This window comes from Chrysemys picta, chromosome 7 (genome assembly GCF_011386835.1).
Source record: "Chrysemys picta bellii isolate R12L10 chromosome 7, ASM1138683v2, whole genome shotgun sequence".
Lineage (NCBI taxonomy): Eukaryota > Metazoa > Chordata > Testudines > Emydidae > Chrysemys > Chrysemys picta.
In genome coordinates, this window is record NC_088797.1 from 29,194,649 (window position 1) to 29,210,918 (window position 16,270).

Sequence of the window (16,270 nt, forward strand, 5' to 3'; positions counted from 1 at the left end):
GTTTCCTCTTCTGTGGTGCCTGGGCAGACTGGTGTGTGTGTGTGGGGGGGGGGGGGCTCATGGCGAGCACAAGAAAGACAGGCCCCCTGCTCATAATTCCAGCACCCAGCCTGCAGCAGCCCAGACCTGCAATTCCGGGGAAAGCCCTGCACCCCCAGGCTGGAACATGCTCAGGATGGACAGAATCTGCCCAGAATGTAGCTGGAAAGCTTCGAGCAAGTTTACTGTGCGAACTGCGATTCTTCAAAAGTTTATAACTTGGCCAAATTCGGGACAACGTTGAAGGGATGGCAGAAAGCATAGCCCTGGCACACAGGCCAGCCCCTGGCCAAGTTTCACTGTGCAGAGTTCCTCTCCCGTTCCATCCTAGCCCCACTGCAATCCCATTCCACCCCACATGCTCCACTGAAACCGCTCTCACGCAGTCTCTAATGACCTCTTCTTAGCCAAAGCTCAGAACCGGTACTCCAGCCTTATCACCCTTCAACTGGCAGCTGCCTTCGACACCATTGGCCATGAACCTCTTCTTGAGATCTTGTCCTCTCCTGGTTCCCCTCCTAACTCTCTAATCATTCCTTTAGTGTGTCCTCCAGAAGATCCCCCTCACCCCCACCTCTCCTGCTTTCTGTGGGTGTTCACAGGGCTCTGCCCTTGGCCCCCTTCTCTTCTCCCTCTTCCCCTTAGTTCTGGGTAATCTCATCCTCGAACACAAATTCAACTACCATCTCTAAGCTGCTGACTCACAGATCTACCTCTCTGCTCCAGCCCCGTCCCCTCCTGTCCACACTGAAATCCCAGCCTGCCTCTGCCATCACTTCGTGGCTGTCTAGCTCAAAATGGCTAAAACAGAGTTGGCTACCCCCTCCCTGCTTCCTCCTTTCTAAGTCACTGACGACACCATCACCATCTAGTCCAGGGGCGGGCAAACTACGGCCTGTCAGACCATTTAATCCAGCCCTCAGCTCCCGCCGGGGAGCGGGGTTGGGGGTTTGTCCTGCTCTGCGCGGCTCCCAGGAAGCAGCCGGCATGATTCCGCTCCGGCTCCTACGTAGCACGCGGAGGCGTGACCAGGCAGCTGTGCGCGCTGCCCTGTCTGCAGGCGCTATCCCCACAGCTCCCACTGGCCGCGGTTCCTGGCCAATGGGAGCTGCAGGGGTGGCGCCTGCAAACGGAGCAGCGCGCACAGCCGCCTGGCCACACCTTAGAGCCGAGGGGGGGACATGCTTCCGGGAGCTGTTTGTGGTAAGCACCACCCAGAGCCTGCATCCCTGATCCCCCTCCCACCCTCTGAACCCCTCAGTCCCAGCCCATAGCCCCCTCTTGTACCCCAAGCCCCTCATCCCCCCATGTCCCAACAGCCTGCCCCATCTCTGATCCCCCTCCCACCCTCCGAACCCCTCGATCCCAGCCCAGAGCACCCTCCTGCATGCCCAACCCCTCATCCTCAGCCACACCCCAGAGCCCGCATGCCCATCCGGAGCTCTCACACCCCTTCCCCGTACCACAACCCCCTGCCCCAGCCCTGATCCCCCTCCCACCCTCCAAACCCCTCAGTCCCAGCCTGGAGCCCCTTCCTGCACCCCAAACCCCTCATCCCCAGCCCCCCCCAAAGCCCTCCCCCCCCCGCACCCTGACTTCCTCATTTCTGCCCCCCCCCCGCACCCCTACCCCCAATTTCATGAGCATTGATGGCCCGCCATACAATTTCCATACCTTGATATGCCCCTCCGACCAAAAAGTTTGCCCACCCCGATCTAGTCTGGCCTCATGTACAGCACAAACCGGAGAATTTCACCATTACTCCTGTATTCGGCCCAATCACTTGTGTTTGACTAAAGCCTCTTCCAGAAAGGGGTACAGTCTGAATTTGAAGACATCAAGAGATTACTGATTTGCACCACTCAGTCCATCAATCACCCTCTGGTTCCTTATTTCTAATGTGTCTGCCTTCAGCTTCCAGCCATTGGTTCTTGTTCTGCTTTTCTCTGTTAGGTTAAAGAGCCCTTTAGGTCCCAGTATCTTCTCCCAGGAAGGTGTTTATAGCCCATAACCAGTTCACTTCTCACTCACAGACTGAGCTCTAAATCCACAGGCAGGTGTTTTCTCCAGCCCGCAAGTAATTTTTGCAGCTCTTTTTTGCATCCTCTGCAATCATTCAACATCCTTTGAAAAATATGGTCCCCAGAACTGGCTGCACTGTTCCAGGATGGGTCTCACCAATGCCGTAGACAGAGTAAAATCCCCTCCCTGCTCCTACTCACTACGTCTCTGTTCAGGGCAGGCCCCTGGCTCCAGGCACCAGCCCACCAAGCTTGTGCTTGGGGCGGCACCTGGAGGGGGGCGGCGCGGCACTCCGGCTCCGGCCGCCGGGGAGAGCGGAGCCGCAGTGGGCTCGCCGCCCTCGCCGGCGCTCTGTCCGCTGGGGAGAGTGGAGCCCCAGCTGGGTTCTCTGGCCGCGGGGAGAGCGGAGCCCCGGCCGGGCTCTCCGTCCTCCTCCCGGGGCTCCAGCTGCCAGCAGAGCTGCGGCGGGCTCGCCGCCCTCCCCCCGGCCCTCTGGATGGTCGGGGAGAGTGGCCCGCAGCCGGGCTCGGCACCCTCCCCTGCCGCGCTGTGGGGGGAGGGGGGCGGGGGGCGGCTTTTTTGCCTTGGGCAGCAAAAAAGCCAGAGCCGGCCCTGCCTCTGTTTATACAGCCCTGGGTTGCACTGGCCTGTTCTGCCACAGCATCAGTTTGTCCATTCTGCTCCCACGATCACCACTGTCCAGGATACAGTCGTGTGTGTGTACATGTGCATGGGAGCTATGGTCTAGGCCTCTGGCTGCAGTGGCTAGGGACAATTACATCCCTGATGTAGCTTCCTGAACTTCAGTGGCATTGTTGGTGCACCCAGTAGGGTGTTTATAGAGCTAGTTACCAATGGTGAAAGCAGTTTCTTGTCCCCACAGCTGCATTATCGGCACCCAGGTAGTTTGTCTCTCTGGCAGCCCCCTATTCACATGCAGGGGGCTAGTGTGATGGTAGAATGAGCCAAGATGCAGAGGCCAAACTGGCAGACGCTAGGTCCAGCTGGCACCGATGCTGCTCGGAGCTGTGACAATGCAGGTTGCAGCAGCTCCATGGGTGTTTTTCCATACATGGCCTGGCAGGTGGCATGGTCTGGCTGGCGGTGGGTTGCCACTGTATGGTGGGAGGGGCAGGCTCTCTCCCCCACGGGGTGGGGTGGGGCATCTCTCTCTCTTTGGCCCAGAGGGGAGCATTTTCCCTCAGCTGCAATTCTCCACTGCAGCCAAGTTTGAGCAGCAGCCCTAAGACAATGGACCAGGTAACAGGACCCAGCAAGAGAATGGTGCTTGAATGGTGTAGTGTCCACCATGGGGATGGGGAGGGCAGGCCAGGCTCAGGGCCATCATAGTGACTGGGGCAGGGCAGGGGCACTGGCGCTAGGGGTGAGGCAGCACCCCCTAGCTTGAATAATAGCAGCAACCAAATGCCTGGCTCCCATCATATAGAGCAGGGGTCGGCAGCCTTTCGGAAGTGGTGTGCCGAGTCTTCATTTATTCACTCTAATTTAAGGTTTCATGTGCCAGTAATACATTTTAACATTTTTAGAAGGTCTCTTTCTATAAGTCTATAATATATAACTAAACTATTGTTGTATGTAAAGTAAATAAGGTTTTTAAAATGTTTCAGAAGCTTCATTTAAAATTAAATTAAAACGCAGAGCCCCCCAGACCGGTGGCCAGGACCCAGGCAGTGTGAGTGCCACTGAAACTCAGCTCGCGTGCTGCCTTCGGCACGCGTGCCATAGGTTGCCTACCCCGATATAGAGGGTTCACAGTTTAGTTCAGTGGCTTCCAGCACACCTCCCCACCCCAAATAGTTCCAGTGCCCCGGGGAAGGGGCTTCTTCATTCTGCACGAGTCCGAGCAACCCTGCAATTCCAGCTTCCTCCTGGCCTGTCCCAGCAGGGAAAGCAGTGGGAGTCTCTTGTGAGCAGTGTCGAGACAATGGTCCATGTCACACAGGGTATGTCTACACCACAATGAAACACCTGTACCTGGCCCGTGTTAGCGGACTCAGGCTCACAGGGCTCGGGCTCCAATAGAACCCGGGAGTCCTGGCTCCCAGCTCTGACTCCCTGTGGACTGGGGAGCCCCCTGCAGGGTTCAGGGTGAACAGACACGAACTGATTAAATAAAGAAATGACTTCTAAGAAATAACCACAGTTTATTTAATGAAAAAACTCCAAAAAAAGGGGGGACAGCAATTCCCCCAATAAAATGTGTCAAATACAACAGGGGTCTCTCCCCAACCCCAGACAATGATCCCAACGTGGACGGAGTGCGCAAACCAAACGGGAGAGGCACGCACTTATACACACCAGGGGGCTATGTACACAGTGCCCCGGGGGGGACAGATGGAGATTCCCAGCACACATAGGCCCTGAGGGCCGGCCCAGGCCCCTTCCGGCCCCTATGTACTGGACCAGAGTCCCGCTGGGTGTTCGTGTGGCTCCAGCCTGGAGCCAGAGATCCCTGGGGCCCCACGCAGCTGGGGGAGTGCAGGGAGTTTCTGGAGTGATTTGTGGGGACACAGACCGAGATGGGTACCCCACCGGCTCTCATAGAGATTGGGGGTGGTCTAGAATGTTCTGATGACTCTGGCTGTGGAAATGGGTGTTGGGATCATGTGGGCCTTGGGTCCCTCTACCCCCAGCCTGAGGGGACACCAGAGCTTTGCTGAGATCTCCTGGGGGCTCTGGAGTGCCTCAGAGCCCTAGCCTAGTGCGCAGGCCTGGGAGACACCCTGTGCCCAGCCCACTGACCTCCCCCTGCCTCATGCCAGATGCAGCTGCAAGGTTCGGAGCACAGAGGGACAGGGAGCCCTGGAGAGAATCAGGACTGAACAGGCCACGTTGGAATGCAAAAGGCAGAGAACGCCGAGCAAACATGAGACCCCTCTGTGGGGCCAGCGCTGGCTGCAGCTCCTTGTGCTTGGGAGAAACTGCAACCGGGGGGGCCAGGCTGCAGCGAGTGAGACCTGAAGATGGATGGGACACACTCGGTCAGCAGGGAACAGCTGGCCTGCAGGGGCTCGCAGTGGGGCACCAGACTGCGCTGGCGATTCGGCTCGGGACTTCTGGTCCCCCCAAGCACCAGTTGTTCGGCGCTCGCCCAGGCCACCTGAGCAACCCTCAAAAGGAATTGCCAAGCCCAGGTGAGTGGCCCACAGAGCAGGCAAGCGCTGTTACAGACACTCGCTACCCGGCTCTATCGCTCGTAGCTCCTCTTGGAGCAGCCAGTGGCCGGGACTCAGACACAGGGACCATCCTGCAGCCTCCCTGTGACTGCAGGGGTAGCAAAGCAGCTACTGACTCAGCCAGCAAATAAACATCTTCCTGGGGAAGCCGGGCAGGCCTGTGGGTGGCACCTGTCACAGCCCAGTGACCTTCCTCCTCACCCAGCCAGGCCGGCACAGAGGACAATGGGAAATCAACGGAGGCAGCATGGAGCGTGGTGTTTGTATGTGTGTGTGTGCGGGGCAGGGGGCTCTGCCAGGCTGCTGGTGATGCAGCTGGCTTTATTGCTACCAGGTGGGTGGGGGAAAGCATCTGGAGTCTCATGCTCTCTCTTCTGCCTGCTGCACTGAGCGATCAGGGCTGGGTGCTGCGGGAAGCAGGGTGGCCGGGATGCCAGAGGGCTGGACTGCGGCTCCCACCTGCTCTTTAAGACCCCCCCACACCCCGAGAGCGTGGATGCCTATTGGCTGAGGCAGTAGCACTCCAGGCCCATCAGAACAAGGCCCAGGGAGGCACTTTACTGCCCCCTCCTGCTAACTGTGGCTCTTTCAGAGCTGGGATCCGGGGCATCCTGCTCAGGGCCCAGGCAGGATCCACAGGGCCCAGGACTCAGCAGTGACCAATGGGAATTATTGGACACATTCCTGGACCCACCAGACCCCACTTCCATGGACTGCGGCTCCTCGGCAGACGTGTGGGGAGGAAAGTGCGGAGCTCACAGTGAGCCTGCATGGGAAAATCCAACCGCTTGGCTGCTGCCTGCTTGGGGCGGGGGGGGGGGGGGGGGGGTCAGAGAGACAACAGCTGGGGGGGGGGGGGAGGGAGAAGCAGCCCAAATCTGGGGCTTGGTTTAAGGGGGGTTCGTAATGAAGGTGCTGGCTCAAGATGGAGCGGGAGGGATGAAGTGCAGCCAGGAGGGAAACTGGCGTGGGATGGCCAGATGCCGCTTCCTAGCTCCTGCCACACCTGGGTGCTAAAGAACAGGGTCGGGAACTCAGTGCTGTGAGGGGCTCAGGGCTGGGGCCGGGGCCGGGACCCAGCCGCCTGCTGCTTCACTCTTAAAAGCCCAGCCGTGGACTATACCCCCCCCCTCACTGCACACAGGATCTCCGTCTGCCAGGCTCACAGCTGTAATAAACTGGGCCAACCCCAGTGACCTGATCCCTATTGAACCATCCTACTCTGGGCTCGGAGCTGGCCCCTGTTTGGAGCAGACGACGTTCGGGGTCCTGGCTTTGGGGAAAGAGACACCAGCTGAAGCACGGCAGCTTTCTAAGCAGCCGCTGGCAGCATGGGGCGGGGCAGAGCTGAGCGTGGGATGGGGGGAGGGGCAGTGGGAAAGCCAAGCCTGCAGCGACCCAGAGCTGGTTGCTGTCCTGTGGTGCCTGGCTAGGCAGCGTGATGTGGCAAAGGTGACAGGCACGGGGAGGTGGGGGGGGGGCACTGATGCAGTGGGGCAGGGATAAATTTAAGCAACTAGGTCTTGGCAAACATTTAGGAGAGAGACAAACACGAGTGCCCAGGGGATGGTTACACAAAGCTGGAGGTCGGAGCACGCCCCTGCCGCAGGCCAGGCAAGGCAGACACCCCTCCCCCACCTCCAAACCCCACTGCCCCATCTCTGGCTTCACCAGCAGGGGGCTCCCCTCATGGGCTCATCTTCCAGCTAGACACAAAGCCACCAGTGGCTAGAACAGCTGCAGCATCACACACCAGGGCTCTCCTCCTGCTTGCGAACACGTTGCCTGGAGTGCAGTGGCCCTGGGCATCAGCGAGTGCCCACTGCCTCCAGGAGGGGGCAGGCTGTGCTGGAAGGGCCCCTGTGCCCACATGCTATGCCAGGGCAGATGGCAGTGGGGACCCAGCCTGTGGCCTGGCTGCTTGTGCTTTTGGAGAAGGGCTACAGCAGGGGGTTAGGGGTGTGTAGGCCACAGGCAAGGGCAGAGCCGCTGGCCAGCTGTGCCAGGCAAGAGCCTTCTCACACACTAAGCACTCCCTGGCTTGGCTGTTCAGGGAGCCACGGCTGCTTCGGGCTGGAGGGGGGAGCGTGTCTCGGGCTGGCTGGGGTCCCTCCCTGCTGCGCACGGGGATCCAGTGCGGTGCACACGCCCGCCCAGACACAGACACACACACACACGCATGAGGAAGCGGTCGGTGGCAGCTGGAGACAAAGCTGGTGATGGGGGGATGACAGGTTGGCACTGGAGTGCTCCCTCCTCCAGCCCTCCCAGTGCAGAACATACCAACACAGTTACGTAAGGAGAGTGGGATGTAGCCGAAGAGGCTTCCCGCTGGCTGAGGGTTCGGCCTGGCAGGTGGGTGCTGCCCGGCAGCAGGGCGCTGCCCGGCAGCAGGGCGGGCGCTGTCACGCTGGCTTCGAGCCAAAGAGTCCGACAGGGAAGTGCTTGACGTGCGTGGGCCACTGTGCGGCCAGCTGGAAAAACTTGATGTCGCTCCACTCCACCCCGTCGATGGACACTGCAAAGGAACGGGGGAGGTTAGAGCAGGGCCTACCAGCTGGCTCGGGTGCAGGGGGTGGCCTGGGGCAGCTAGCCCCTGCTGAGCTATAGCTCCGAGGCTCCTGTGCCCCTAGCCCGCCTATGCTGCCCCCACTGGATGGCAAGTGACACTGTCCCAGCCCTGGAACTGAACAAACAGACTGGATAATTCCCACCTGCCACCCCAACACTGGTATTGCAGGGTGGTTGTTAAAGCGCTGCCCCACCCCAGAAGTGGCTGCATTTCCACGCTGGACAAGAGACCTCTGGATCAATAGCTGCCTCACCTCAGAGCTGGTTGCATTTCAGCATCCTTCTATAAATATCCCTGCGCTCCCACCCAGAGGTGGCTGCATCTCAGTGAGAGACGAGGGACCCCTGTATAACCAGCTGCCTTGCCCCAGAGGTAGCTGCACTGCAGAGGCAGGCCTTACCTTTCATCATGGTTTGCTGCTGCTTGGCAGAGCAGATTAGCCGGCTGATGCCCTCAATCACCTGGCTCTTGGAATCCACTTCCTTTTCTTTGGGTTTCTTACTCAGAAAGATGGTGGGGACTGGAACGAGAGGCAGGGGAGCCCGGATTAGCGGGCGGTCAGCACAAGCCTTTAGACGGCAGTGCTGAGGGGAGGGCAGCTGGGCAAGAGGCAGGATGTGGCATCCCAGAGGCTGGTGGTGACACATGGACCCTGCACTCAGTGCCGAGCCTCGCCCCAAGTCCTGCCGTGGAGGGATGGAGGAACCGGCAGCCACAGGCTGGGAATGGCAGAGAGAGAACGCCCCTAGCTGGGTGCAAGTCGAGCACTGGCTGTTAGAAGTACCTTGGGGCCCTGTGCTCAGCCCCCCAGAGTCTCTGAGGGGTCAGTCAGGAGCCCACGTGGGTGCTAGTGGGTCATATATAGCTCTCAAAGCACTTACAGAGTCTGCGCCCCATTGCGTGTGTGTGTGGCGGGGAGGGTTGAGGCACAGGGGGTAGTGATGCGCCCAAGGTCACGCCGTGAGTGGCAGAGCCAGACCCAGGCATCCGGGGCCCCATCTACTGCACCTCAGTGTGTTTCTTAGGGCAGTGACTCAACCTGGCTCGACTCTGGCTCACAGCTCAGAGGACAACAGCTGGTAGCAGGGGGGGCTGGACACCCCACGGCCAGAGGGCAGCTCCAGAGAGGGAGCTGGAAGCTGGAGTTGGCTGAAGGGGCCTCACCTGACTCCTTCCTGCCAAGCTCCAGACTCGGGGCAGGGCCCTGCACTGCAGCAGCAGGAGCAAGGGGTAGGCCACTTTCCTGGGCTAGGTTTGGCCAGGGAGACGCTGTCCCAGCCCAGAGCTGCCAGGAGGGCTGTGGGGGAGCAGAACTTGCCCTGGGAGCCAGAGCAGGACTGAGCTCAGGGCCCCATGCAGAGATGCTGGGAAAGCCTCAGAGACACACACAGGTGCCAACTTCTCCTGGCGCCGGTGGGTGCTTGCTGCCCTGACTCAACCCCTGCCCCGCCCCCATTCCAAACCCTTCCGCAAAGTCCCCGCCCCAACCTGCCCTTATTGGACCCCTTCCCCAAATCCCCACCCTGGCCCCGCCTCCTCTCCTGAGCGCATTCCCGCTCCTCCCCCCTCCCTCCCACAGCTTGTTGCTGCGAAACAGCTGTTTCGCGGCAGCAAGCGCTGGGAAGAGAAGCGGGGACGCAGCGTGCTCAGGGGAGGAGGCGGAGGTGGAGGTGAGCTGGGGCAGGGAGCTGCTGGTGGGTGCAGAGCACCCACCAATTTTTCCCTATGGGTGCTCCCTCCCCAGAGCACCCACGGAGTCGGCGCCTATGGAGACACATAGCTGCACACCACCACCCCATAGCCATGGCCCCACTGTGAGTCAGCGATGAGATGGGGAAAGAACCCAGGAGTCCTGGCTCCCCCTCCTCTGGCCAAGGTGGGAGGGGCATTTCAAGGCCCTGTAGTGATTAGTTCAGCAGGCTGGGGGCCCAATACAGCCCAGTAGGCCAACCCCCCCCCCACTCCCCTCTCCAGCTCCACAGAGCTGAGGCCCATTTCCCAGGCAGGGTGCCCCATGTCCCCAGCCGAGCCCGGGATTGAGGACAGATGGGTTCTGCCTGGGGGCGGGAACAGTCTCTGGACTGGATTGTAAACCCTGCACTGCTGGAGCTGCCCCCACATCAGGGAGCCCTGGGCTTCATTCGGCTCCTCCCCAGCCTCAGATGGGGGAAGGGAGCCCTTCTGCCAACACCAATGAATGGCAAAGATGGATTAAATTGTACTAGAGCTGTCAAGGGCCAAGGGCGTAGCCTGAGCCCCCAGGCCAAGCCGCCCCATCACTCAGGCAGGGCCCCCACGCCACGGCCTTCCCTCTCGACTGACAGACAGCAGCCGCCCGCCCGTCTGCGCAGTGGGAAAACTGCAACCCAGAGCTGCACCTTCAGCAAGCCTGAGGCCAGAAGGGTGTTGTGAACCTTCAGCCTGACCCCGGCCCAGGGAGCCCTGCCTCAGCGTCAGGCAGGAGCGAAGCCACAGAGAGACGTCCTGTCTGGATTGGGAGATGCCACGTGCTGGAGAACCTCCCCACCCCCCGTCCCTGGGGCAGTTCTTCCAAGGGCGAATCCCCCTCCCTGTTAAACACTGGCCCCTCGGTTCCAGGCGGAATGTGTCGGGCCTCGCTCCCAGCCCTTGGCCTGTGTCTGCGCCATTAGAGAGCTTTAGCTTATCATCATGGTCAAGAGACGACTCAGTCCTGGTTCTGAGTACCACCTCCTTACTACGGGGCATCTCCATTCCTGGCACCTTGAAGCCACGGCAGCCCGTTCGGTACCATCCTCTGCTGGTCCCTGCGGACGAACAGCTCCTCGGATCCACCCAGGAGACGCATCATCCAGCCAAGAGCTGCTTCCTGCTCTTCTGCCACCAGCTCCCCTTCCAGCGCCCGCTGAACTCTTGGATGTGCCCTGCAGACCGAATCTGCCTGCCAGAAATAGCTAGTGGCTGCTAAGCTCCAGTCGTCTCCAATACTTTTCTGCTGGTCACTCAGTCTACCCATCGTGTCTTCAAAATTCCTCTAGCTCCACATTTCGCGGAACTGTAAGGACATTCCCAGGAAGAAAACCCCAGGCACTATCGGGCTCTTTAACGTAGCAGAGAAGGTGGAACGAGAACCAAGGGGTGAAAGCTGAAGCCGGACCCATTCACACTGGAAATGAGGCATCAACATTCCTAGTGTGGAGGATTAACCATCAGGGGGTGTCTCCACATCCAGCCTGGATGCCTTTGGGGCAAATGCTTTTGTCAAACCCACGTGCCTGGGCTCAGTGCAGGAGGTCACCCCTGGGAGTTGGGTGACGTTCTCTGGCCCGGGCCATCCAGGAGGTCAGACCAGATGATCTAATGGGCGCGTCTGGCCTTAGTGTCTATGACCACACTGTCCGAAAGCTCCTCCCCACCCACGGAAGTACTCGTAGCTGTGAGTGAGTCTCCTCCGAACTGCTTCTGCCCACGTTCTTGCCATGGACTAGACTGCGCGCATGTTCCATTTCTCGCTGTCAGCCGCAGTGAGAAAGGCAGAATCCAGTGCCCAGTGCGAAAGAGCAGGGGCCTGTTTAGACTGACAGCCTCCCAGTGACACCCCCGCTCAGTCAGCTCCTCCAGAGTATGGGGTGAACAAGGGGGCTGGGAAAGACGTGGCAGTAGCAGAGCCGCCAATGACGGGGAGTGGGGAGAGAGGGGCGCATTTGCCGCTGCCTCCAGAAGAGGGAAGGCAGAGCTGGGTTGCAAACAGCAGCACCTTGCATGCTTAGCCCTGGGCACCCTGCAGAGGGCAGCGTGGGAACTTCCTGAGGACACAGCCTTGCCGCTTGCAGCCCCTGGCACTTTTTGTGGGGAGAAGAGGGGCTGGCGGAGCCCCTAGCTCAGAGGAGGTTCAGAATGGGCTTCCCCCTTAGCTAGCAGGACTTCTCTGGGGCCCACACACAGGGCCTAGACAGTCTGCTGCCCCTAGCATGTCCAAGGGATGGGCCAGTTAGTGCCAATTCCGGAGACGACACATGGACAATGTTCCATGGGGACACTGTGATCAGAGGACTTGAGGTCATTACTGCCCTGGGGCCAGATTGGAGGCAGCACCCCTAGAGAGAAAAGGCTCCAGCTTCCATTCCCCACCCTGTCACAGGGGGCCAGTGCTACCAGCCTGACGCCCGTCCAACCCCCGCGCACCAACCTTTCTTGTTCTTCTCTTTGGTGACGACTGTCATGGCCATGGTCCCCGAGGGCTGGCTCTCCCCGCCGCTGGGCAGCCGCGACACCTGCACCGAGCGGAAGACACTCTTGAGGGTGTTTTTGGAGCTGGCATCTCGCTTCTCGCCCTCCTTCCGGCGCTCCGTGGGATGAGCGAGCCAGTAGTCCACCTGCAGGCCAATGACGTCTCCGTAGGGGCTGCTGGGGGACCTGAGGACAGTTGGGAAGCATCAGCAGCAGCTGGGCAGAGCAGGGGTTCACCCCCAAGGGGCAGGACAGTACCATCCACATCACAGAGATGGGGAAACTGAGGCATGGTTGGGAGGGCCCTGCCCAAAGGCCTATAACAAGTCAGTGGCAGAGCTGGAAGAGAACCCAGGAGTTCTGGATCCCAGTGCCAGGATACTGGGGGCCCAGCAGAGCAAATTCAGTGCCAGACTCCTGGGCTGACAGCTCCTGGGGGATCCCAATGCCCCCTGCAAATGGTAACTAACTCTGATACATTCAGGAGGCGAGTGAATGCCTGCCTGCTTTGCCGAGGGCACAGGAAGCACAGAGGTAGCGTGACTTGACCCAGAATTAGGTACAGAGCCCAGGTCCCCCTCCTCTAACCCACTAGACCCCATGCCCCTCCCAGAGCCAGGGACAGAACCCAGGAGTCCTGACTTCCCGTGTTCTTGCTTTAAGCACTAGCTCAGAGCGAGCCCCAGATGTAGGCTCAAGAGGACTGCCTGGGGGCACGGGGGCACCAGCCACTCAAGGGCACTCATAGGGAAGGGACCTGCCAGCACCAGGAGCTCCAAGAGCTGGACAGCCCCGACCCCACGATGGCAGAGGCTATTACTGAGCACGTGCCCACAGACCCACTCTACCACGATGGTCTTGCACACAACCGGGCACCCGGACGCCAGGGTTCCCCCAGCTGCTGCTGACTCCCTGTGTGGCTAAGCTTGTCCCTTCCCCCAACCAGGCCTCATTCTCCCCAGCTGGAACATGGCAGAAATTATTTGCCCTGTGGGATGCCCAGTCGCAGCCCTGCCCCAGCGGGCTAGGCCCTGCACACACACGGATGGTGCCAATCTGCCCGCCGGGGCATGGGGTTCCTCATTAACGACCACGGGGCCGGTGGCCAAGGCTGCCTCACCCCACGACAGCGAGCCCACTGCTCATGGACGGCGAGGATGGTGGGGTGGCACAGACGTCCTTCACCAGGCCGGAGGAAGAGGGGGGGGACGTGGAGGGAACCGTCAGGCTGACCACGGGCGCATCGTCTCCATCTCCTGCCAAGAGAGCAGAGGGGGAATCTGGGGTGAGGCAGGTTCCGGGCCGTGCCACTCAGACTAATTTCTCCCCCAGACCTCCTGGTTCCCCACAGGGCGCCTCGGCCTCACCACAGGGGCTCCCTCCCCACCCACATGGGCTCCCTCCCCTGTCTCCCCACAGGGGCTCCGTGGCAGGCACCAAGTCCGCAATGCTGGTGCATTCCTCTTCCCCAAGTTCTCGTCTCCAGCCGTGCCCCAGTCGGAGCAGGCCCAGGCCCTATTGCAGGTGTGTCAGCCAGGCCCCTACCCACTCTGGGCTGGTGGGAGATGAGCTCGCTGCTGCCGCCAGCCGCCCAGTCACTCCTGTGGTGAGAGAGTTCCCAGACCCTGCCCAGAGGAGGACCTGGGGACGGGGGCACTCTGGGGGTACCAGGCTAAGGAGTGTCCTGAGCCACGAGGTGCTGTCTCCTCCCTGGGCAGGTTCCACAGCCCTGGTGACTCCCCTTCAACGCCTGAACTCTTGCATTGCATCACCCCCCTGCCCCCCAGCCCAAACGGATTCAGCCCCCAGCCTCCCTGCGGGGATCCGGCCGTCACTCCCTGTCCAGCCGGAGCGAGAGGGGAACAAGCCGAGCAGCAGCCTGGAGCTGAGGGAGGGGGGATCCCAGGGGCAGATCCCGTTGCTTGGACAACCCCCCACTCCAGTGGCAGCAGGGGGCAGTAAAAGCCCAGCTGGAAGTGGATCCCTTGAGCTGAGGCTGGGCTGTGGGCGGAGGGTGAGAAGGGGGAGGATGGAGGGGGGTGGGTAGGAGGGGAGGGTGTCTCAGCCAGATGGGGCCTCACCCTGCCTTTAACCAACCATGTTCCTGGCCCTGCTGACTGCGGAGGGAGCCCTGGGCCTGCCCAGCTCAGCACCGAGCCTAAGAGCAGCTCGGGGAGGTGGGAACTGTGCCCCCGGACTCCCGACATGGCACCAGTCCCAGCTGGCCTGGACCCTGGCAGGGGACGTACCTATGGCTGCAGGGGAATCTTCGATGAGGCCCACTTTAACCACCTGCAATGGGGAGACAGAGATCAGCAATTCAGGCCGCGCTGGAAATCAATACTGCCAGCCCGCCCAGGAGGAGCCATTTGAGCCTGCTCCTCTTGGAGCCCCAGAGCCGCAGGGTCAAGGTTGTCGTTAACCCTTCCTGCACCATGGGAGAAGAGCTTACATCCCCACTCGCGCTCCACCAGCTCCGTGCAGAAATCTAGGTGGACGGGACCCCCCAGGATCTTTGCATCTGGGCTGCCCACAGGCTAAGCACCATGCACCCCAGGGTGACAGCGAGTAGGGGATGCCCTCTCCTGGCCATCAACCCTGGCTGGCATCCCAGTACCCAAAGCAATGGCAGCCTCACCCTCTGGGACATTGTGTTGGAGTGTTTACAATGGCAGGGCAAGGAGCCGCCCTGTCACTCCAGTGCGCTGAAAGTATCCGGACAACAGCGAGCCCCTCCAGGCACTGGGGGCTGCCCTCCCCCTTTGTTCCTTCACTCAGAGAGCATCACCCAGCCAATGCCCCAGGACACACTATGCAGAGCCAGTCAGGCTACAGCAGAAGCATTATCCCATTTTACAGATGGGGAAACTGAGGCACAGAGCAGGGAAGTGACTCGCTCAAGGCACCCAGCAGGCCAGTGGCAGACCTGGGAATAGAACTCAGGATTCCTCACTCCCAGGCCAGTTCTCTATCCACTAGGCAGCAGCGAAGGGCTGGAAACACTAACTCCAGTCCTGCAAGCAGACCTCTGTGGGAAAGGACACAGCAGAGAGGCTCTGATCACTGTTGATTATTCCCGAGGTTTAACCCTCGCAGGCCCATGCTCCTAGAAGAGGCCCAACCTTGGCATGTCTCTCCTCTAGGCAGCCTGGGGCCTGGGCGGAGGCCCTCAGTTTCGGCCGGCCTGCCTCAGGGCCCAGCGAGCTCGGAGCAGCAGTCCCAGCGCACTATGGGGAGAAGGGACTCTCGTGCAAAAGTCACTGCATTCCCTGCTCAGTGGGCGGATGGCGCCCCCTGGTGGCCAGCAGAGCTCACACCCCTCGCAGCCACTGCAGTGAGTCTGGGGCTGAGCAGCGTGATCCAGGCCCTCTGGGTGTCGGAGACGCAATGGGGCTGGCACACCCCGGAGAGCCTGGCTCTGGAGCGGTTTTGCCCGCGTGGATCCCACGACAGCAGAAGTCCCGAGAGTTACCTGCTTACCAGGGAGTGGGATTAACCCCCAGAAGAACTGACCCAGGGCCAGGGTAGGGGGGTTAATTCCAGTCTGCTTTAGCACCAACACTGATGGGCTGGAGGCAGGGAGCCCTACCCTGAGTGAGGCAGGGCTCAAACTGGAGGGTCACAATGGGCCTTGCCCCACCCCAGCGGTGTTCCTGGGCCCCCACTGGAGGGGCCCCAGGGAGAACTAGATGCCCAAGGGGGCAGCCTTACCCCAATGAAAGGAATGAACTTCTGATAGGAGTCTTCGTCCGGGCTGCGGGGAGAGGAGACGAGTGTTAGGGTCTGCTGGGGGATGGGCGGTGAGCCGGGGCCCATCGGGCAGGGAATGCCTCACCCTGCATGCATGAGGGGCATCCGAAGCTCGCCGGGCTGAACGATCCCCCCCCCGCCCCACCACATTACTGACAGTGACCACGGTACAGCTCCCACCTGATGAGGCGGGTAAGTTCCCGTCCCCATGCCAGAGGGGCTGGGACACAAAGGGAACTGGCACTCCAGAAACACACCCACAGTTGGGGCAGCCTTGAGAGAGGTGGAAACAAGACAAGGCACGGAGAGGGGAAGTGATGTGTCCGAGGTCACACATGAGTAGTGGCCAAGCCAGGACGAGAACCCAGGAATCCTGGTTCCCACCTGCCTGCTCTAACCACTAGTCTTCACTCCCCTTCCCACTCCCAGAACAGGGACCAGAACCCAGGAGACCCGATCCCAGCCGCCTTGGCAGTGATCT

General features: G+C 60.6%; 1 protein-coding gene across 1 annotated transcript; it reads right to left on the bottom strand.

The window, feature by feature from the left end:
• Positions 1–4,206: 4,206 nt before the first annotated feature.
• On the bottom strand, positions 4,207–15,917 carry PACS1 (phosphofurin acidic cluster sorting protein 1). The gene is made up of 6 exons (XM_065551070.1): positions 15,751–15,917; positions 14,289–14,331; positions 13,160–13,295; positions 11,999–12,225; positions 8,231–8,350; positions 4,207–7,776 (listed from the first exon to the last, which is right to left on the bottom strand). The coding sequence occupies exons 1-6, from the start codon at positions 15,853–15,855 to the stop codon at positions 7,664–7,666; spliced, it is 744 nt and encodes a 247-aa protein (XP_065407142.1). The 5' UTR covers positions 15,856–15,917; the 3' UTR covers positions 4,207–7,663.
• Between the last annotated feature and the right edge of the window lie 353 nt (positions 15,918–16,270).

Excerpts from the sequence above, each read along its gene's own strand:
- PACS1 (XM_065551070.1), bottom strand. The coding sequence starts at position 15,855 with ATGGGCCCCGGCTCACCGCCCATCCCCCAGCAGACCCTAACACTCGTC. Across the intron at positions 13,296-14,288 it reads AGATTCCCCTGCAGCCATAG|GAGATGGAGACGATGCGCCC; the intron begins GTACGTCCCCTG and ends CTCTCTTGGCAG. Across the intron at positions 12,226-13,159 it reads AGTGGGCTCGCTGTCGTGGG|GTCCCCCAGCAGCCCCTACG; the intron begins GTGAGGCAGCCT and ends AACTGTCCTCAG.